Genomic DNA, 23585 nt, shown 5'->3' on the forward strand with positions numbered 1-23585 from the left:
CTACAGGCTTCTGGCAAACCCCTTCCCTGCCAGGGCCCACATGCCTCGGAACTGCCGTGTGCAATTCCAGTACTGCACATGCGCACATGCAAACACACTCACACCCTCACAGCGCATGATGGACGCTCATGGTCACGTGCAGTTCCAGTACTGCACATGCGCACATGCAAACACACTCACACTCTCACAGTGCATGATGGACGCTCACGGTCACGTGCAATTCCAGTACTGCACATGAGCACATGCAAACACACTCACACTCTCACAGCGCATGATGGATGCTCAGTCATATCATCACACACACATGCACACTACCACCACCTTATACCCCATTACACACACTCACACGCATACAAGCTGTCACACTCATACACACTGTCATACATGCTCACACACACTCACATGTACACACAATCACAAATACCTACAAGCAGTCCCAGCCATTCAGAACCACCCTCCCTCCACCCCCAGGCATTGGGGTCACCTCCTGCCTCAGTCAACAAACTCAGGAAATCACTTCAAGGAAAGCTTTGTGTTCATCACTTCCCTCCCACCGCTGAATCTCACAGATAACTATATTCTGGCCTTGAAGACACCGTTGACTGTCATTAGCTTCACCTTCTTCTCTTTTTCTTTTTCTTTCTTTCTTTTTTTTTTTTTTTTTTTGAGATGGAGTTTTGCTCTTGTTGCCCAGTCTGGAGTGTAATGGCACAATCCCGGCTCACTGCAACCTCCTGGGTTCAAGCAATTCTCTCCTACCTCAGCCTCCTGAGTAACTGGGATTACAGGTGTGCACCACCAAACCTGGCTAATTTTTTTTTTTTTTTAGTAGAGATGGGGTTTCACCATGTTGGTCAGGCTGGTCTTGAACTCCTGACCTCAGGTGATCCACCCACCTCAGCCTCCCAAAGTGTGGGGATTACAGGCGTGATCCACTGTGCCTGGCTTTTTTCTTTCTTTCTTTCTTTCTTTCTTTTTTTTTTTTGTTAAGAGAGAGTCTCGTTCTGTCACCCAGGCTGGAGTACAGTGGCCCATTCTCAGCTCACTGCGACCTCCTCCTCCCAGGTTCAAGTAATTCTCCTGCCTCAGCCTCCCGAGTCGCTGAGATTACAGGTGCCTGCCACCACTCCCAGCTAATTTCTTTTGTATTTTAGTAGAGACGGGGTTTCACCATGTTGCCCAGGCTAGTCTCGAACTCCTGAACTCAGGCAATCCGCCCACCTTAGCCTCCCAAAGTGCTGGGATTACAGGCATGAGCCACTGCGCCCAGCCCTTTTTTTTCTCTTCTCCACTTCCCTCCTTCCATGGTGAAAAAGATTACCCTTTATAAAGCAGCCCTTGTTAAGATGTTAATTGAAGAACTGAGGTGGTGGGAATATGACTGTCGGTTGTGATATTCTTTCACATTTCTATATGTTTGAAAATTTTCATAACAAGTGGAGAAAAACCAGCCTCTAAGGAAGTCAAATGACCTTTGTAAAATTGACCGAACCTCTGATAAGTGAGTTCAGAGCCACAGCCTCAGGACTATGGTGTGAGGTTTCATCTGGTTGATTCATATCTTTTCAGCAAACATGTATGAAGCCCCTACAGTGCACAGGAGTTGAATATGAAGACAACTCACATCCCGCAGAAATTCCCTGAATGGCGGTTCTATTGCGGGTGATGTCCACACCCCCTCGAGGGTATTTCTCAACCTTCCTTCATCCCTTGAGCATTCCTGAAATCTTCACATAGCTGGTTCCTTCCCCTTGTGTAGTTTCCACCTTTCAAGAGAGACCTTCTCTGTCCAAAACAAACAAACAAAAACAATCTAAGGAAGCCTCTTCCTCTCACCCCATCGTCCCTCTCTATCACAGCATCCTATTTGATCTTCTTCCCAGCAGCAGCTTCGTTGGGGTTTACCTTATTTGTGGCTTGTGTATTATTTGCACACACACAGCATCAGATTGTGAGCCTCGTGAGAGCAGGAACTTGTGTGATTCACCATTGTCCCACAGAACCATAGGTGCTTAGTATGTATTCACAGAGCAAATGTTCACTCAGCAGGTCCTGCACTCAGCACTGGGGAGACACAGGTGAGCACATCCTCGGTAAAACCAGATTGTCGAGCCCCGTGGGGGCCTGATATTCACTGTGAATCTCACACAAATACATGCAAGATTCCAGGTAGGGTCAGGGCTGCATGGAGAGGCGCTTGGTACTATGCAAGCAGCTCATAGGATGATTTTTTTTTTTTTTTTTTTTTTTTTTTGAGACAGGGTCTCACTCTATCGCCCAGGCTGGAGTGTAGTGGCTCAATCTTGGCTCACTACAACCCCTGCCTCCCAGGTTCAAGCAATTCTCCTGCCTCAGCCTCCCAAGTAGCTGGGATTACAGGCATGCGCCACCACGCCCGGCTAATTTTTTGGATTTTTAGTAGAGGCGGGGTTTCACCATCTTGGCCAGTCTGGTCTTGAACTCCAGACCTCATGTGATCTGCCCGCCTTGGCCTCCCAAAGTGCTGGGATCATAGGTGTGAACCACCACACCCAGCCTCACAGGAGGAACTGTCCTCAACTGGGGGTTCAGTGGAGGCTTTTTGGAGCAAATGATGATGGAGCTGAGAACTGCAGGGATGGGGGGCACAGAAAGAGCACTCCATACAGAAGCCAGTGGCTGGAGGGTGCAGGTGCGTTGGCACAGCCAGTTACGGGGCAGGAGCACAGCACCAAGACAGCAGGAGGGAGTGCCAGCCGGAGAGCCGGAGCAGGGATCCCGGGCCCTCACAGCCGAGGAAGGAGTTGGGGCTCTGTCTGTAGGGCAGCATCTAAGCAGGGAGGGTACTGTGATGAAGTCATGAAGCCCCTTTAGCTGCCCCATAGAGAGCAGATGAGAGGCAGAGCCCACATGTAACCATGACCCTGGCAACCTGAGGCACTGCCGCTGAGGAGGTGGAAGTGAGATGGTCTCCAGCCTTCCTGCCTCGTTTCCTGCATCTCTCACACCTCCTGAGGCTCTTCTCACTTCCCAGCTCCAGTCGGGGCAGGACGCTGTGATTGTTCAAAGGCTTCACTGCTGCACCCTGTGGTGCGAGGAGCCATTTCTTACCATGAGAGACAGTTATGCGCATCTCTTACCAGCTCTGCCTGTGTTCCGTGGAATCTGCCATGATGGGAATAGTTACACCAGGGAAATTGGCAAATGCCACTGATGGAGGTTTGTTTGTTGGTTTTTATGGAAAGTTATTTTACTGGCAAGCCTCACTAGAACCTTCTTTACCCTACTGTGTGCTATGCTTCCTTCCCCACAACCTCGCCTCCCAAATTGCATCCCTTCAGGAAATGTAGGTTTCAGCGAGGCTCGGATTTAGGCAGTTCTGGGTTTATGTTCCTTTCTGCTGTGTATCTGCTGTGTGTTGGGCACACTTTCTAGGACTCGGTTGTAACATGGGGATTATGTCTCTTCTGCATCGGGCTGTTATAAGACACAGGGTTGTATGTAACATGCTTAGCACAGGACCATGAAGTGGAGTTCAGTAGTTGGTAGCTATTATTTCAATAAGCTAATTCAAGTCACTCTACTAAAGATATGAATGGCTAAAGGATATAGTTATGCCTGTAATTTCAGTGTTTTGGGAGCCCAAGGTAGGAGAATCATTTGAGGCCAATAGTCAGAGATTAGCCTGGGTAACATAGCGAGACCCCCATCTCTACAAAACAGACAAACAAACAAAGAAGATCAGCCAGGCATGTGGCATGAACCCACAGTCCTAGCTACTTGGGAGGCTGAAGTGGGAGGATTGCTTGAGCCCAGGAATTTGAGATTACAGTGAGCTATGATCTCATCACTGCATTCTAGATGACAGGGTGAGATTTATTTACTAAATAAATAAATAATAAAAATAAATAAAAGTGACTACATTTCAACATCGCTATGCACTGGCAGTAATAAAATACTCCCATCGTGGATAACCCTTCCTCTATCCACCTTTGAAGGGCGGCTGGTGATGTGCTTTTGTGACCGTTGTGTTGAAGAGAAGCAGAACGACCCACAGAACCCTCTCATGGGTAGGTTGGTGCAAAAGTCATCGTGGTTTTTGCCCATTGCTTTTAATGGCGAAAACCAATGGCGATTACTTTTGCGCCAACCTAATAGAATGAGAAGGGGAATTTTGTTGCTGTTGTCATTTAAGCAGAGTCGTGGTTCTGCCTTCCCAGGCTCCTGCCATCCTCCCCATCTAAACTCCCAGGAGTGTTGGCAGCCCACTTCTGGAAGGCTGCCCACACCTTCTCTAACCTGAGACCAATTGAGAACTCTCACCCAGCTCTAAAACAAATTCTAGTCTTCTAAGAAAAGTAGTAATTATGTTAGTAGTCCCCTTGTTTTTTATAATCCAGAAATGTCACTGTTACCTGACAGTGAATTAGTACATTCCCAAGGAACCAAGTGACTCAACATAACACAGTCGTCACCCCAAGGATGTAATGTGACACTCACAGGCCCCTCCGTTCCAGGAGATGATTTCCTCGTAATCTGGGGAAGAGATCGCTGGAGGCCTTGCATGTGGGTGTTGTGTTACTCTGGGAGGGTTTTGTTGGCATGGAGGCTACCTTTAATGAATGGGCTTTAATAAATCAAAGAGATGTGGCTAATAAATGCGTTTCCTGACATGCCTTAAACAACAACAAAAAAAACTCTTCCAACTTTTAAAAATTTTTGATTTAAAAAAAAAAAGAAAAAGAAGAAAAACAATTTCCATTTAAAAAGTTTCTAATTTGCGGAGATAAAGCTTTGTTTTGTCCTGCCTTCTTCCACCCTCTTTCTGTGCCAGCTCTGCCACCGGAAAGCATTCTTAACATTTTTCTAAGTTCTCCTGGTTGGAAGGGGGCTTTGGCTCTTTTGGTGTTTCTATCCAAGCCATCTTTTCTGCATCAAAGGCCATCGTTCACTTTGGGTCTTTGAAGTCAGGCAAAATTTTGTTGTTGGTGGGATTTAGCATCTACTCAAACTGCACATAAATGCCAGTGCGGATATGACTCACCAAAAAGAATCGAACCTTCTGACATTGGGGTCAGACTTGGCGGTCTTTTATTTAGAAAAAGAAAACAAAACTTTCCTTGCCTCTAAGTTTAAGTTGTTGAATTAAGATTCCAGTTAGTCGGTAAAGGGACTTCGAGACATTTGCTGAGTCATCATTTTCATTTTTCTTGCTCGTGGTGGTTCTTCCTGCGTGTTAAACTACCAGGGAAGGATGGGGATTTTGTGAGTATCTGTAGCCTGGCTTCTGCTCTGAGCCTTTCATTCATAGTGAATGTTCCCATCCTCATGGATGAAAGGATAGAAACAAAGTTTGCCAGCAGCAGAGCTGGTGGTCCTCTTGAGATCCTGTGAAGTTTTCCTTCCTGTGGTCCAAAATTTGGTCTCACTGTTGCTTCTCTGCTTTTGGTAGAAAGTCATAGAAATTTACAAGGCACAGAAAGATGGAATTTAGGCCAGGTGCGGTGGCTTACACCTGTAATCTCAGCACTTTGAGAGGTCTAGGTGGGTGGATCATTTGAAGTCAGGAGTTCAAGACCAGCCTGACCAACATGGTGAAACCCTGTCTCTACTAAAAATGTAAAAATTAGCCAGGCATGGTGGCACATGCTTGTAATCCTAGCTCCTCGGTAGGCTGAGGCAAAAGAATCACTTGAGCCTGGGAGGTGGAGGTTGAAGTGAGCCAAGATTGCCCCCCTGCACTCCAGCCTGGGTGACAGAGTGAGACGCTGTCTCAAAAAAAGAAAAAAAGAAAGAAAAAGAAAGGTGGCATTTATATTTGGAAATTATTGTCTTTCATCTTTTTAAATTTGGAACTTAGCATCGTTGATTCCAGGATATGAAGATCTAGCCAGCTGCTGTGGCCCTAATGTGTACTGCTCACGCCTTTCTGTAGGGATCGAGGAGGGCGTTTTCAAATTGTGATTGGAGCCTGTAGTAGGAAAAGCATTTCACATTCTGGCCCAGCAGAACACATACTCGTATACACACAACTGAAAAAGAAATGTGTAAATCACAAAGCAGTGTTTATCCTTTCTTCATGTGACGCCCTTTGTTGTTTTCTAAACTATATTTTAAAAAATTGCTGGTCACGACTCATGATTTCAAGACTCATGAATGAGCCTCAAACCACAATTTGGAAAAGTTTGGCTTGAGGCGTGTTTGGGAGCTGGAATCAGCCTGCACTTCCAATCCAAGAAAGAAAAGTGGAAAGAGAACACAGGCGCATGAGAGGAGTGAGAGGCTGGGGTAGAAGAGGGAACCTCTGGACACTCTTCCCGCCCCCTCCGGGCCAGCCCATGACAGCTCTAGCAGTTCTTGTCATTTAACTCTTGTTTGCAGTTAACTCCAATGACTCCAGTGCTTGTTTGGCTAAAAAAAAAATGCACCTGTCTGTTGTGTGGTTGCCATTTCAAAGTAGAAACCTCCAGGCTGGGCACGGTGGCTCATGCCTGTAATTCCAGCACTTTGGGAGGCCAAGGTGGGCAGATTACCTGAGGTCAGGAGTTCAAGACCAGCTTGGCTAACATGGTGAAACCCCATCTCTACTAAAACTACAAAAATTAGCTGGGCGTGGTGGTGGACGCCTGTAATCCCAGCTACTCAGGAGGCTGAGGCAGGAGAATCGCTTGAACCCAGAGGTGGAGGTTGCAGTAAGCCGAGATTATGCCATTGCATTCCAGCCTGGGTGACAGAGCAAGATTATAAAAAGTAGAAAACTCCAGAAGAGGGGTGATAGGGTGGAGCTAGCATTTTTTATTTTATTTCATTTTATTTTATTATTATTATTATTTAGGCAGAGTTTTGCTCTTGTTGCCCAGGCTGGAATGCAATGGTGCAATCTCGGCTGCCCGCAACCTCTGCCTCCTAAGTTCAAGTGATTCTCCTGCCTGAACCTCCAGAGTAGCTGGGATTACAGGCATGTGTTCATACCCGGCTAATTTTCTATATTTAGTAGAGACAGGCTTTCTCCATGTTGGTCAGGCTGGCCTCAAACTCCCAACCTCAGGTGATCTGCCCACTAGGCCTCCCCGAGGGCTGGGATTACAGGTGTGAGCCATCCATCGCGCCCGACCAGAGCTAGCATTTTCAAAGACTTTTCTTTACAAAAAGTTGGCAAGGGTAAGAACCACATATGCAAATAACTGACCATGGTCCCCTTTATGTTTTGCTTTGCTTTGATTTTGTGAAGTTTAAGATAAGTGACAAGGTAAGAGAAAATTTTCTAACACCTAAGAGAAAAAAGGTAGCATCCAGAATACATGAATCACTCCTGCAAATTTTAAAAATCCAATACATACTAGGCAAAGGATTTGAAGCGGTTGTTCACAGAAGGGCTGCTTTGAATATTCCATTTACTAATACATTTAAAGCTCTTAGAACAGGGCCTGGTTGGGAGGAAGTCTTCAGCAAGTATTAGCCATTATTATTATTAATATTATTGAGACAAAGTCTTCCTCTGTTGCCCAGGCTGGAGTGCAGTAGCACGATCTCACTGCAACCTCTGCCTCCCCAGTTCAAGCGATTCACTTGCCTCAGCCTCTCAAGATCACAGGTGCCCACCACCACGCCCGGCTAATTTGTATGGTTTTAGTAGAGACAGGGTTTTGCCATATTGGCCAGGCTGGTCTCGAACTCTTGACCTCAGGTGATCTGCCCGCCTCAGCCTCCCAAAGTGCTGGGAGGTGTGAGGTGTGAGCCACTGCACTCAGCCATGTTAGCTATTATTATTTAAATATATCGTTATTGAGATATCATTTGCATAGCATAAAATTCACCTTTTTCAAGTGTACACTCCAGTGATTTTCTGTGAATTTACTGAGTTGTGCAACCGTGACCACAGTCCAGCATGGAACATTCCCACCATCTCTGGAGGCTTCCCTGTGTCCATTCTGCCTGTGACCTCACCTCCAGCCCCAGGCACTCACTCGTCTACATCCTGCCCCTAGAGGTTTGCCTCTCCTGAATCCCTCATATAAATGGAATCATACCATATGGGTTTTTTTGTGTCTGGAGTGTTAGCTATTACTGCTTTAAAAAATCAAATCATTATTAAACGTTTTTACTAATTGAATGGTTTTGGAGTATATTCTTTAAAAAAAAAATGTTTTCTTCAACAGTGCAAGCATAATGCCAACTTTATATGACATTACAAAGAAAGATTTTACTGTGATAAGCAGATTAAACGTACAAACTTTTCCCTGAATTCTTTGGGAACAAAGTGCAACCTGGTTCAGATCATCCTAACCTAGAACGCACCATCAGCTTGAGGGTCAGTTGTTCCTGGATTTACCAGATTGGGGCAGACTTTTCACACTTCTATAAAGAAGGATTCTTAACTGACACCATGCCTTGTTTTTGCCCCTTTCCTAGTAAAGGAAATCATTTGATTTGGTATCATATCATCTTTCTTCCTTTTTTTTTTTTTTTTTGAGATGGAGTCTCTCTCTGTTGCCAGGCTGGAGTGCAGTGGCCTGACCTCAGCTCACTGCAACCTCCGCCTCCCAGATTCAAGCTATTCTCCTGCCTCAGCCTCCTGAGTAGCTAGGACTACAGGCACCCGCCACCACACCCAGCTAATTTTTGTATTTTTAGTAGAGACGGAGATTTCACCATGTTGGCCAGGATGGTCTTGATCTCTCGACCTTGTGATCCTCCCACCTCGGCCTCCCAAAGTGCTGGTATTACAGGTGTGAGCCACCGTACCCAGCCTTTTTTTTTTTTTTTTTCAATTAGAGATAAGATCTTGCTGTGTTGCCCAGGATGGTCTCCAACTTCTGGGCTCAAGCGATCCTCCTGCCTCAGCCTTCCAAAATGCTGGGATTACAGGTGTGAGCCACTGTGTCCAGCCTCTTTTTTGCCTTTTAAACAAATAAATGTAAACTGGGCATGGTGTGCATTCCTATACTCCCAGGTACTTGAGAAGCAGAGGCGAGAGGATCGCTTAAGCCTAGGTTTGACCCAAAAGTTCAAGGCTGCAGTAAGCCATGATTGCACCACTGCACTCTAGCCTGTGTAGCAGAGTGAAGCCCTGTCTCTAAAAAACTGAAATAAAATAATAAATAATACATACACACTTGGGGATGCCAGTTGAGGGGCTGGTGGTGAGATTTAACTGGGCTCTCTCCAGACAGAGAAAGAAGCTTAATGCTTCTTTCAGGTAATTTCAGGTCTGTCTTTACCTATGTGGACCCCAAGCCAACATTTGAGAAAAGGCTCCCTTCAGCGAAGGAATGTGTGACCTTAAGTGGTGAGCAAGAGAAACTTCTTTTATGGCCAGGCCCTTCCTCCTTAACGCCAGCACCTCTCCCCCATTTGCCCCTTAGTATAATTCCCAGGGTCTTTGCGCTTGTCAACAAGTTACTTCCCACCAGCTTCCTGCAGAGAGCTTTGTTTCCTAGGGTCAGAGATGGCCTGAGCCCACAGGGCCATCCCCACTGCCGGCTTCTCAGTGTGCAGTCCCGGGGAAATGAGCGGTGGGACTTGGACCGTGCTCACTGGTTCTTCTGGGGGAAGCTGATGGCGCCTTCCATTTTTGTTTCTGCTTCAGATGAATTAAAAAACAAAACCGTGTGTGAAGACCAGGAGCTCAAACTGCACTGCCATGAGTCCAAGTTTCTCAACATCTACTCTGCAACCTACGGCAGGAGGACCCAGGAAAGGGACATCTGCTCCTCCGAAGCAGAATGGCTCCCCCCTTTTGGTATGTGCTTTTGTATATGCATTAGTCAGGGTTCTCTAGAGGCTCAGAACTAATAGGATATATCCTACATGATCGTGAAAGTTAATACTTAAAGCAGGATCATGACCTTATGATTGTGTAAGTTAATACTTAATAAACTCCCATATGTATATATGCTTGTAACAGTAATCTGCCAAAAATAAATAAGTAAAAGAACAAGGGCACGTGCTCACACCTATAATCCCAGCACTTTGGGAGGCTGAGGCAGGCAGATCACGAGGTCAGGAGTTCGAGACCATCCTGGCCAATATGGCAAAACCCCATCTCTACTAAAAATACAAAAATTAGCTGTGCATGGTGGCAGATGCCTGTAATCCCAGCTACTCAGGAGGCTGAGGCAGGAGAACTGCTTGAACCCAGGAGGCGGAGGTTGCAGTGAGATCACACCATTGCACTCAAGCATGGGCAACAAGAGCAAGACTTCATCTCAAAAAAAAAAAAAAGAACTTAAGACATAAACACTAAGAATAGTAACTAACTAAAGGGAAGTTTATTCAGTATTAACTTACTCGATCACAGGTCCCACAGTAGGCTGTCTGCAAGCTTGAGGAGCAAGGAGAGCCAGTTTGCGTCTCAAAACTGAAGAACTTGGAGTCTGATGTTCGAGAGCAGGAAGCATCCAGCACGGGAAAGATGGAGGCTGGGAGGCTAGGCCAGCCTCTCCTTTTCATGTTTTTCTGCCTGGTTTATATTCGCTGGCAGCTGACTAGATGCTGCCCACCTGATTAAGGATGGATGTGTGTTCCCCAGCCCACCGACTCAAATGTTAATTTCTTTTGGCAACACCCTCAAAGACACACCCAGGAAATACTTAGTATCCTTCAATCCAATCAAGCTGACACTCAGTATTAACCATCACAGTAGGGTTATACTTAGGGCGCCACCTGAGTGATTAGGGCCCTGGCTCCCCGAGGAAGGAAGCCACGCCAGTGGACAGTGCCTGGATTAAAGGGAAAGCCAAGGGCAGGGAGGAACCACCGCACCGTGTATGTGCCCTTTCTCCTTCACATCCCCGAATCCGTCAGTTGTTCCATCATTCCACATCGAGTAGTTATTGAGCACCTGCTGTATGCTGGGCCCTGTTCGAGGTATGGGGTGTCATCTGTGGCCCAACACAGGGTTTACACCCTCATGGGGCTGACCTTCTAGCAGTGGATGTGGAGGTGGTGAGAAATCACATAATGAATGGATGCTTATGTCATATGTCAGTGCTGATGGAATCAGTGCTAAGGAGAAAAGTATATGGGGAAGGGCAGGTGGGGAAGGGCAGGTAGAGAAGGCCAGGGTTTGCTGCAAAGAGGTGCGATTTTAGGGAGTGATGGGCATGCTGGGCTTGGAGGAGGTGAGAAAGTGAGCCTGCAGACAGCTCGGGATAAGTGTCCAGAGAGAAGAGTGGACACAAGGCCCTGAGGCTGGATTGTAGCTGGGCTTTAGTGCCGATGAGGGCTCAGCAAGTCATCCTTCTTAGAGGTGGTGGCCATGGTAGGCCTGAGAGCTTCACTCATCAGAGCCCTCCTGTATGATTCAGAGAAACAGAACCGATAGGATATGCAAGTGTGTGTATCTATGGAGAGGGATTTTAAAGAATTAGTTCACCAGATGGTGGGGGCTGGTGAGTCTGAAAGCTCTAAGGCAGGGTGGCAGGCTGGAGACTCAGGGAAGAGTTGAGGCTGCAGTTTCGAATCTGAATTCTGCAGGACAGCAAGCTGGAAACTCAGGCAGAATGTCTGTGTTGCAGCCTTGAGGAGGATTCCTTTTTAGGGAAACCTCCATCTTTGCTTCGAAGGGCTTCATCTGATGAGATGAGGCCCATCCATGTGGTGGCATTCATCTGCGTGACTCAAGGGCTACTGCTTTCAACGTCAGTCCCATCTTAAAAACACCTTCACAGCAACATCGGGGCTGGTGTTTGGCCAAACAACTGGGAACAATAGCCTGGTCAAATTGACATGTGAAGTTAACCATCACACTCCAATCTGCAGTGGTGAAAAAGCTTGATCTCTCTCTGCTGTATTATCAGAGAGGACAGACCCAGCTGCGAAACAGCCCAAGGAGTTGCACTTATTGCGAGCTCGTTAATATATTAAATTGCTACAATGTATGTGTGGATCACGTGTGAAATTCAACATCCCTTTAAAAAAGAAATGCATGCCTAGGTAATACCTTGGATCTGAGAAAAAGAAAATTAACAAAAGGTGAGCTGAGTGCACCCTTTTACTCAGGTGAGTCTCAAGAGAGAATCAAAAAGCCGTTTGGAACATGTGCCTCCCAGAGGCCAAGCCCCGTATTCTGGGAGGGCCCTTGTGTGAGAACGGTGGAGGTCTGCTGGAGGGCAGCCCAGGCAGACCACAAAAGCAGGCTGATGTGCACACACTGCCCTTAACGAGATCTGGAGGTGAGGGTTTGTGTCCTGACAGGCTCAGCGCCAAATGGGGCAGAGAGGCACGTGTGAGGCTAGGTCCTCATTGTCTGTTAATGACACTACCCACTGCCCTGGTCCAGTAAGTGACGAGTGAGCTCCTGAGCCCCATCTTCCCTCTCCGATAACACCTGAGTGTGTTCAGGTGGCTGCTGTGACCTTCTCTCTTAAATATCTCCACGCCTCCTCCTTTCTCCCTGCCACAGCCTTAGGGAAAGGACCATTGCCGGGCCACTGTAGCCGTCTCCCAGCTCCCAGCTAGCCTTTCTCCCCACAGTGGCCTCAGGTGCCTTTCTCAAAGGCAAATCTGTCACTACCCTTCCTAACACCCTGCAGGCCTCCCTGTATTATCTGGTTCCTTAGCTGGCTGAGGGACCCTTGGTGTTCTAACTCCTTCCTGCAAAAACGGCTTTCACTTGTTTTTTTTCTTTGATTCTCAACCTTTATCATCTTCAAGAAGACCTTTCCAGAACTTTCACAGGGATTGTGCAAGGCATTGTGGGATCTATGTCTTCGTTACAGGCTCTGTGTCCCCTACGCCCACACCATTTCTTTTTCTTTCTTTCTTTTTTTTTTCTTTTTTTTTTTTTTGAGACAGAGTCTAGCTCTGTCGCCCAGGCTGGAGTGCAATGGTGCAATCTCGGCTCACTGCAACCTCTGCCTCCTGGGTTCAAGCAATTCTTCTGCCTCAGCCTCCTGAGTAGCTGGGATTACAGACATGCACCACCACACCCAGCTAATTTTGTATTTTTAGTAGAGATGAGGTTTCACCATATTGGTCAGGCTGATCTTGAACTCCTGACCTCAGGTGATCCACCCACCTCAGCCTCCCAAAGTGCTGAGCCAACACACCTGGCCTCCATTTCTTAATACTATGGAGAAGCACTTCATTTCCCAGGATTACTAAATCTAACTCACCTGAATGTGTTTTAAGAAGCAGCAGTAAGTAACATCCCTGTCGGCTGTTCTTTTGAGCAGAATTCAGTTGGCCAAGCAGGTAAATCTGTAAGCCCAATAGTTTGTGTTAAGTTGGTCACTGCCTTTCATTTCTAGGAATGGTGGATGACAGTTGGATTTATTTTTATTTATTTATTTTTGAGATGGAGTCTTGCTCTGTCACCCAGGCTGAAGTGCAGTGGTGCAATCTCAGCTCACCACAACCTCTGCCTCCCAGGTTCAAGCGATTCTCTGGCCTCAGCCTCCCAAGTAGCTGGGATTACAGACATGCGCCACCACGCCTGGCTAATTTTATATTTCTAGTAGAGACGGGGGTTTCTCCATATTGGTCAGGCTGGTCTTGAACTCCCGACCTCAGGTGATCCACCCGTCTCGGCCTCCCGAAGTGCTGGGATTACAGGCATGAGCCACCGCACCTGGCCACATGAAAGCTTTAAACTGCTCTTGGCCTGTTCTCCCCAGAGAATCATCAGTGTACTCCTCGTGTCTAAACATGCTTTAATATCATCTACCTGAAAAAGCACACTCTTTTGACCTCCTGTCTCCTGCCCGCTGCCCGTCGACTCCCTTCACCAGTCTCATGGGCAGAGCATCTGCTGTCTGCAGACAGTCCCAGGGCAGTCCATGGCGGCACATCTCTAATCTGTCCACTTTGCTCCCAGCCCCCTCTGGGCATCTCTCCCCTGGACATCGAGGCTGCTTCCCCTCTTCACTTAGCAGCTAGAGGGTTTATATTTATTTATTTAAAAAAAATTTTTTGGAGACAGAGTCTCTCTCCGTCACCCAGGCTGGAATGCAGTGATGCGCCCAGTGCAATTTAAAGCCTTCATGTACGGTCTACCTGAGCCAAGGAGAAAATAATTTTGTAGCATTCAATTAGATGGAGAAGGGAGGCTGAGGTGGGCGGACTGCCTGAGCTCAGAAGTTCGAGACCAGTCTGGGCAACATGGTGAAACTCTGTCTCTACTAAAATACAAAAAATTAGCCGGGTGTGACGGCACGCATCTGTAGTCCTAGCTACTTGGGAGGCTAAGGCAGGAGAATCGCTTGAATCTGGGAGGTGGAGGTTGCAGTGAGCCGAGATCGCACCACTGCACTCTAGACTGGGCCACAAAGCGAGACTCCATCTCCAATCAGATGGAGAAAATATACCAGTTCAGAAAGCCAAAGGTTTGTATTTCTGACCTTAGCACTGACCTGAATGGTGAGGTCAGAGCCGAGCCTTCCATGTGAGGCTGAGGACCAGATGAACAGGGTACCCTCAGAGCCCTTTGATTTTTGTCTTTGAGGCTTTTCATGCTGCAGACCACAGGGCGAGAGGGGCTCTGGCATTTTGGCTGTGGCCGTGAATGCAGTGAAGCATTCATCGTAGCTCACCGCAGCCTCCAACTGGGCTCAAGCAATTCTCTCACCTCAGCCTCCTGAGTAGCTGGCACTACAGGTGCATGCCACCATGCCTGGCATGGTGAAGATGAAGTCTTGCTATTTTGCTCACGTTGGTCTTAAACTCCTGGCCTGAAGTGATCCTCCCGCCTCAGCCTCCTAAAGTGCTGGGATTATAGGCGTTAGCCACCAAGCCTGGCCAGGATTTTATTTAAATTAAATCAGAGCACAGCGCACCTCTGCTTAAAGCTCTCCACTCGGCCCAGTGTAATTGGAATACCTCAGTCTTCAGCTGTGGTCTGGCTGCAAACGCCTCTCCCTCACCACCTCTGGAGCACTTTGCCCTCATTCATACCCTGGGCCTTTGCACAAGCTGGGCCTTTGGCCTGGACTATACTCACCCCACGTCTTGTGTGGCTGGCTCTGCCTCAGGATTCAGGAATCAACCCAGATGTCATCTCGGAGAGGTTTCCCCAGGCACCGGCCAGCACGGCACCCGGTCCCTGCAGTCCCTCTCCAGCGACCCTTCTGTTGGACTTTCTCCAGAGCATGGAGATAGACCATGGTAGGTGTGTGTGGTTCCTCTCCCCAAAAGCTGAGCGGCTCTGCAGGGACTGGTCTGTGGAATTCCCAGAAACTCGAGCAGTGCCAGGCATAGTGGGTGCTCGGGTGAATCTAGAGAGATGCAGGAATGAGTCAGAGCCCCTCTGAAGTGAGGCACCCACCCTTGGCTCCTGAGGATGGATGATCGTCTGGTTACAGACTGGGAATGTAGGCCTGGTGTTGTCACAGCTTCCAACCTCTTATGGGATGCTGGAAATTTGGATTTTGTGTGTGTGTGTGTGTGAAATGTTCCAACTTTTAAAACATTGTGTGAGCCAAACAAAACATACCTCCAGGCACATCTGGGCCACAGGCTGCCAGCGTGTGTGTGATCTCTGCTCTGTGCTCCCATTTATCACTGCAGACCAGCCTCGTTGCTTTCAAGGGGAAAAGGGTCTTTATCCTTAAGCCTAGAAGCTGGCAGGAGTTTGGTGGGATGATGGAACATCTGCTTTGAGAGGATGATTTGTGGATTTTCCGTCTTGCCTGTAAGTTAAAGTCTGGCAAAACCCGATTTGCTTTAGACTGGATACCCCCTTGGAAAACACGTCGTGAACCCCAGCGTCCACAGCGTCTCTCCACGGTCAGGGATCACTCTGGATTTCATAGCAGCTGAGCGTGGCTTTAGTGCTCTGATGCCGCAAGAGAGCATTCCCAGTTCGTTCTAAAATATCACCACCATTATTTTTATTGTTCTGCACAAAGATCATAATAATATTGAACAGAAATGAGAAAAGGGTTCAGCCACAGATGTTATCCATCGGATAAAAAGTTTCTTACTTTTTTGGGATTTCTCTCCAAGTGGTGTATGAGCTTAGAACTGTTTTGCGTAACGGCAGTTCTAAGCAGATGCATTTGCAGCCCGCCTTATTTTTCTTTACCTTATATCATGTGTGTTTTTCCATGTGACCAAAAAAACCTAACAATGCCGAGACTTCCTAATATCTTGTTAAAGAGACACATCAAATAATTTACGTGGTGGGCGGATATTTTTCGTTATTTCTGACTTTCGAGTATTGTAAACAATATATAATGAGCTTGTGCTTGTAGCTTGCTCTTTTTTCTGGCTTACTTCCTTGGGATAAATTCCCAGAAGTTTTATACCAAAAGACGGCCTGGGTATGTTTGCAGTTCTTCACAGCGCTCGTTCCAGAAACTTATTCTATCAATTCACATGTATAAACAGGAATGCATAACTGTGGCTTCCCTGCAAGGTTGGTGGCTTTATGTATGATTTTTCTGCATGCTTCCAATTTAAGAGGTATAAAAGGGTCCTCCGATGTGGTTTTTATTTTGCCTGTCTTTGATTATGAAGGACCTTAGCCGTTCGCTCATATTTTCGTGGTTATTGTATTCACACTTGCACACCTGTCTCTCTAGCCTTTGCCTTTTTTTTTCCTGTTGGGATCTTTATTAACTTATTGTACAAAATTTTCTGAGTTCTTGGCAGAGCAGAGAGAGTAACCCTTGACGTGCTTTTTCTGCTGTAACTAGCCTCCTATTGTCAGGTTTTTTGTTGTTTTCTGGGTTTCCTTTTTTTTTTTTTTTTTTTTGGCAGTTTCGGTTTGTTATGTAGGGCTGGCTGCCTGTTTGATTCTGTGTATGTCATATGTAGAATAAGTTCAAGGGGAAGGGGGCTGAGAAGTAGGGGGCATTGTGTGATCCCCAAGTTATAGGTGTGACCCCATCCTGCCCCATAAGCACCCCAGGGCTACCCGAGGCCTGGCTGTCTGTACCCCCGTACCCTACACCGCAGTGGGACACACACTCCTGAGTGTGCCCTAGGACACAAGGGTTCCCCCACTTGCCTCAAAAAAGCCTCTGAGTTCTGGGTGTGGAGGAGGGAGAGCAGTGCCCCAGCGTTCTGCATATGAAGCCCTAAGCTGGTCCCAGCTGAACTGCATCAGGCAGGCACTGAGGAGGTCCATGTTGGCCGCACACCCCACCTGCTATTAAACAGAGCTTCTCAGATGGATCTACTTAGAACTACCATTACGTAAAAACGGTTCTAAGCTCATACTCGACTTGGAGAGAAAGCCCCATCATCAAGCACATAGACAGTTGCATCCATATGGAAAGGGAGTAAAGAGAGATGCCACTGAATGCTGGCATCAATGGCCTGGGGACAGCCAAGGCCTGAGGGGACACATCCCAGAGAGTCTGTGTCCACTCACGGGTAAGCTGGGAAGCTCTGCCCTGAAGACACACTTGGCTTCAGGACATCAACGTGACACGTACCAGGCTTCTCTTCAAGGCCCTTGAAATGTTCCCTAACATGCCCCTCAAGGTCCCCCAACTCATGCCCACTGCTTGGTCCCAAAGCCACTCCCACAGTTTGAGGATTTCATTATCCTGGGAACCCACTTCCAAGTATCTAAATGTGAATTCGTTTTTCAGTCAAATACCTCCAAGTTGAATGGCTTAAAACAAAACATTGATTACTGTGGGACAGGAATTCAGGGATGGTGTCACCTGGCAGTTCTTGCTCAGGGTCTCACAGGGTTCCAGGAAGTGGCCGCCCTGATCCTGCAGTCACCTGAAGGCTGGACTTGCGAGGGGACTGACTCATGGGTGGGCAGTTTGGTACTGATCGTTGGTGGGAGATGTCCGTTCCTCCCCACGTGGGTCTCTTTACATGTCCTTACCACATGGCGGCTGGTTTCGCCCAGAGAAAGTGATGCAAAAGAACTGGTGAAGCCATACACTGTCACCTCCGCCCTATGGTCACCCATACAAGCTCTGGTTCACGGTGGGAGGAAGCTGTACAGAGCATGAATTCCAAGAGGTGGGCCTCACTGGAGGCCATCTTGAAGCTGTTATGGGCTAACTTGTGTCCTCTGCAAATTCACATGCTGAAGTCCTAACCCCCATTAGCTCAGGATGTGACTTTATCTGGGGATAGGGGCTTTAAAGAGATAAGTTATCTTTTTTTTTTTTTTGAGACCGAATCTCACTCTGTCACCCAGGCTGGAGTATAGTGATACAATCTCAGCTCACTGCAACCTCCACCTCCCAGGTTCAAGTGATTCTCCTGCCTCAGCCTCCCAAGTAGCTGGGATTACAGGTGCCCATCACCATGCCCAGCTGATTTTTTTTTTTTTTGTATTTTTAGTAGAGATAGGGTTTCACCACGTTGGTCAGACTGGTCTCAAACTCCTGACCTCAGGTGATCCACCTGCCTCAGCCTCTGAAAGTGCTGGGATTACATGTGTGAGCTACCACACCCGGCCTGATGTCTTATCTTGAGGAAGACTGACCCAAAGTCATTTCTGAAAGCTCTTACAGCAAGTGAGCTCCATCAGAATTTATGCCTCATCCGGTAGAAAAGAAACTGAAAGAAGACATGAAAATGACCATATTTGGTGGCCAATGAGCACCAGCAAAACAGCATTTTTACATGAGATGGGAGTGAGCCTTTCCCGAAGGGCTGGGCCTGAGGACACCAGGCTTCAGAATGTGCCCGTCTGGGCATCCACTGTGGTGCGTCATTTCCCGCTGTGGTTTACATTTTCCGGATGAGCTCCGGGGATTCTGCTATTTCCTTAATAAGAGGATGAGAAAACCACACAATAGGCCTCAAAGGCTGGGCTGAGGCCACCCTGAGGCGAAGTGTGGGCAGGCCCGGACTTTTCAGGCAAAGATCGAGGTGCCAGAGGTTCCCGCTGCCAAGACAGTGCCACTTAAGCAGCCAGCCTTATTATCTAAAAAAACACAGGTTAGAAGGAGCGATTAACTTCAGTTTCAGTGTTAAATAATAGCCAAAAGGTAAAAAAATTAAATGGTTGAATATCTTGTTATCACGTCTATTGGGGGTGGAGGGCAATTTGCCAGAAACAGAAGGTGCAGGCCAGACGTGGTGGCTCACGCCTATAATCCCAGCACTTTGGGAGGCTGAGGCGGGTAGATTGCTTGAGGTCAGGAGTTCGAGACCAGACTGGACAACATGGGGAAACCCCATCTCCACTAAAAATGCAAAAAAATTAGCTGGGCATGGTGGTGCATGCCTGTAGTCCCAGCTACTCGGGAGGCTGAAGCAGGAGAATCGCTTGAACCCACAAGGTGGAGACTGCAGTGAGCTGAGATAGTGCCACTGCACTCCAGCCTGGGCGACAGAGTGAGACTCAGTCTCAAAAAAATAATAATAATAACAGAAGGTGCAAATAAAATCAGCCTGGGAGGGCAATAACCACTACAAAACAACAACAAAATCCTGCAAACGGTTCAGAGCTCAGTGTCAGCAAAGACACAGTCACACCTGAATCAGACCTGAGTTACCCTGGGCCTCTTCCTGAAGACATACTGTGGGTTCTTTCAAGCTCACTGAGATAAATTCTTGCACCCCAGAGTAACTTAAAAGTGCAAAAGCAATCGGTGCAGTGGTTCATTCTTATGATCCCAGCACTTTGGGAGGCTGAGGTGGGAGGATCATTTGAGGCCAGGAGTTCAAGACCAGCCTGGGCAACATAGTGAGATCCCTATCTCTACACAAAGTTTAAAAAATTTAGCCAGGCATGGTGGCACATACCTGTAGTCCCAACTACTCTTTTTTTTTTTCCTTCTTCTGTTAGCCTTAAAGAATATGATCAGGCATATGTCCTTCATGTCCTGGCGCGGTGGCTCACACCTGTAATCCCACCACTTTGGGAGGCCGAGGCAGGCAAATCATGAGGTCAGGAGTTCGAGACCAGCCTGGTCAATATGGTGAAACCCCCCCCTCCATCTCCACTAAAAATACAAAAATTAGCCAGGTGTGTTGGCACCTGCCTGTAGTCCCAGCTACTCAGGAGGCTGAGGCAGGAGAAATGCTTCAACTCAGGAGGCAGAGGTTGCAGTGAGGCAAGACTGCACCACTGCCCTCCAGCCTGGGTGACAGAGCAAGACTCTGTCTCAAAAACAAACAAAAAAAACCTGAGAAAACAGGTTTCCCAAGGTGCCGTTATACAATTTTGGCAGCTGCGTGTCTTGGCACAATTTTTCTGGATAACAGTTTGGAAGTATGTATTAAAAGCCGTAATGTTTGGAATACCCTCTGAAAAAGCAATCTACTTCCAAGAATTCCTATGGAAATATCATACTTGTTTGCAAACGTTCAGCTCTAAGGTTGTTTCACATAGCATTGCTTATAGTACTCAAAACTAGAAATCATCTGAATGTCCGCCAATAGGGTATTGCAAATAGGGTTGGATTCCTACACAGGAGGCTCAGGTGGGAGGATCGCTTGAGCCCAGGAGTTGGAGGCTGTGGTGAACAATAATCGTGCCACTGCACTCCAGCCTGGTTGACAGAGCAAGGCCCTGTATCTTAAAAAAAAGATATTGAGTTGGTACATTTATAAAATGAAGGACAATATAGCTCTTTAAAATAGTGTTTATTTAAAATGTTCACAAATATATTAGTAAATGGGAAAGTGTAGCATACAAAGTAGTATGTCTGTGATTCCAGCCTGAGCAACACGGTAAAACCCCATCTCTACAAAAAATACAAAAATTAGCTGAAGTGGTGGCATGTCCCAGTCTGGGTGACAGAGCCATGGGTAGCATAGTCCCAGCTACTCAGGAGGCTAAGGTGGGAGGATTGCTTGAGTCCAGAAGGTCAAGGCTGCGGTGAGCCGTGTCTGTGCCACTGCACTCCAGCCCAGGCAATAGAGCAAGACCTTGTCTCAAAAAAGCCTTTTTGCCGGACATGGTGGCTCACGCCTGTAATCCCAGCACTTTGGGAGGCCAAGACGGGTGGATCGCCTGAGGTGAGGAGTTCGAGATTAGCCTGGCTAACATGATAAAACCTCGTCTCTACTAAAAATACCAGTGTATTTAGTAGCCGGGTGTGGTGGCGCATGTCTGTAATCCTAGCTACTCAGGAGGCGGAATCAGAAGAATCTCTTGAACTGGGAGGCAGAGGTTGTAGTGAGCTGAGATCATGCCACTGCACTCCAGCCTGGGCAACAGAGCAAGTGCCATCTCAAAAAACAAAACAAAAAAACTTGTTCCATGTGATCCCATTGAGAGGGAAGGACATTTACACACAGAAAAGTGACTAGGAAGATATCCGTTAAAGGTTAATAGCTTTTTTCTTGATGGTGAGATTTACAAAGGCTTTCCCCACCCAGTTTGGGCCTCTCTGTTCCTCTAAAATGTGAAAGTGTATTTACTTTGTAACAGGAAAAAACAATGCTAGTTATGTTTGGAAACATCAGACTTCTAAGATAAATTTCACAATTCAGACTATTTGTTCCCAGCGCAGGTGGCTTATGCAGAAATCGTATATTCCATTCTATCTTCTTTTGAGGCTTAAGGCTTTTTCTACTTAGGGAGAGGAATTCAGTGGAGAAGGGGCTAGTTTTAGGCCACTTACATATAAGGATTGTGATTCAGTTGAGAAGAAACAGAACCTTTTTTTTTTCAACTGGTAAATGCGCTCAGCTCAAAACCCCAAATAAAACAAGGCACTTTAGACAACAAAAATATCCTCAGTCGACCCTGTGCAACCACAGCAAAAAAGAAAAAAAAAAAAAAACTAGAAAAGTTAAAGGATATGTCTTTACTTCTAGATAAACTTTTCATGACTTCTGGGACAAATTAAGTTACATCAAAAGAGGAGTTTATTCAAATATTCTGAAAAACATTGCCTCTAAGACTCTCACTGTTCAAAAACTGTTTTCAGTCTAGACATGAATTTCATTTTACTTTCAAAGAAAGATCATTTGATACTTTCATTTCAAAGCATCGTTAACTCACAAAAGCTTGAAACGTACCTTAAAATTGATAAGGGAGAATAAAACATCTCTTTTCTTTTCTTTTTTTTTTTTTTGGAGACTCTTGCTCTATCCCCCAGGCTGGAGTGCAGTGCCTGCGATCTCAGTTCACTTCAACTTCTGCCTCCCAGGATCAAGTGATTTTCATGCCTCAGCCTCCCGAGTAGCTGGGATTACAGGCGCCTGCCACCACGCCCAGCTAAATTTTGTGTTTTTAGTAGAGATGGAGTTTCACCATGTTGGCCAGACTGGTCTCGAACTCCTCACCTCAGGTGATCCGCCCACCTCGGCCTCCCAAAGAGTTGGGATTACAGGTGTGAGCCACTTTGCCCGGCCCAAAACATCTCTTTTCAACCAGCCAAAAATATCATCTTGGTGATTCTCCTTCCAGTTTTCTTTTTTATTTCCTATATGAGGATTTGGGGTCTTAACATTTAGTTCATATCCCGCTGTACTATAAATACTTGTTTTCACTTTAAGGGACCAAAGACAGCATGTAATGGAGACTCTATATGGACTAAGTCCCAAAGGCCTTTTCCTAACGCACCATTTCCTATCTGGCATTAGGAGCCCTGATGATGACATTGCTGAGTCAATGCAGGGGTGCTGGAACTGGCTGGCTGCACGTGGCACTGCCCTCAACACTCACACCACCCCAGGAGGCAGCTCTCAGGACTCTCTTTGTCCGAGTGAGGAAACTGAGGCTTAGCAAGGTCACACTCTTTGCTGCTGCTCTGTTCTGCTGCCCACAGCTGCCACAGGCAGATGATCTTCTGGGACCTTAAACAAAGATTGTTCACGCAAGCTCTCAGAGAACAGCCAGTGGTTTTGTGGGCTTATGTTTGCAGTTGCCTCGTACAAACTTCATAGAAATACAGTGAAAAGGCCAGGTGCGGTGGCTCACGCCTGTAATTCCAGCACTTTGGGAGGCTGTGGCAGGCAGATCACAAGGTCAGGAGTTTGAGACCAGCCAACCCAACATGGTGAAACCCCATCTTTACTGAAAATACAAAAAAATTAGCTGGGCATGGTGGCGGGTGCCTATAGTCCCAGCTACTTGGAGGCTGAGGCAGGAGAATCGCTTGAACCTAGGAGGCAGAGGTTGCAGTGAGCTGAGATTGCACCACTGCACTCCAGCCTGGACGACAAGAGAGAAACTCCGTCTCGAAAACAAACAAACAACAACAACAACAACAACAAAGAAATACAGTGAAAAAAGATATTCTTCACGCTACATGGGAGGGAAACTGAGTCTCAGTGAGTTTATTAGATTTCAAGTGCTGGGCAAACAGTAGTGAGTTCACCCCTGTCACAAAAGAACTGGACCTCTTCACAGTTCTCCAATGAGTGTAAGAGTTTCCCTGAGACATGAGCTTCCTGCCTTCCTCTACCTGCCCAGTCCCTAAGGTACCACCTCTGAACCCTGGGGCTCCCTGGAACATAATTTGATGCTGGTGCTCTTGCAAAAAGAACTACCATTTCATGTTTATTGTGTTGGGGCTCACGTGTGTAATCCCAGTACTTTGGGAGGCCAAGGTGGGTGGATCACCTGAGGTCTGGAAGACGAGGTCTAGTTTTGTTGCCCAGGATGATCTCGAACTCCTGAGTTCAAGCAATCCTCTCACCGCAGCCTTACAAAGGGCTGGGATGACGGCGATGAGCCACCACGCCCAGCCCTCCCTGCTATTCCAAGCCCTGGGGTTCTGCACCAT

The 23585-nt window shown here is 47.0% G+C and overlaps 1 protein-coding gene across 3 annotated transcripts in view; it reads left to right on the forward strand.

The window, feature by feature from the left end:
* Nucleotides 1-23585, forward strand: part of EVA1C (eva-1 homolog C) — a 102335-nt gene that overhangs the window by 46340 nt on the left and 32410 nt on the right. For all 3 annotated transcript variants that reach the window (XM_012446410.3, XM_012446422.3, XM_021669424.2), the window contains one exon: nt 9569-9721. In XM_012446410.3, the coding sequence (XP_012301833.1) occupies nt 9569-9721 (153 nt within the window). The remainder of the gene's footprint in view (nt 1-9568; nt 9722-23585) is intronic.

The sequence above is a fragment of the Aotus nancymaae genome, unplaced genomic scaffold, assembly GCF_030222135.1.
Source record: "Aotus nancymaae isolate 86718 unplaced genomic scaffold, 86718_ANA_hifiasm-v0.15.2.pri h1tg000022l_1, whole genome shotgun sequence".
Lineage (NCBI taxonomy): Eukaryota > Metazoa > Chordata > Mammalia > Primates > Aotidae > Aotus > Aotus nancymaae.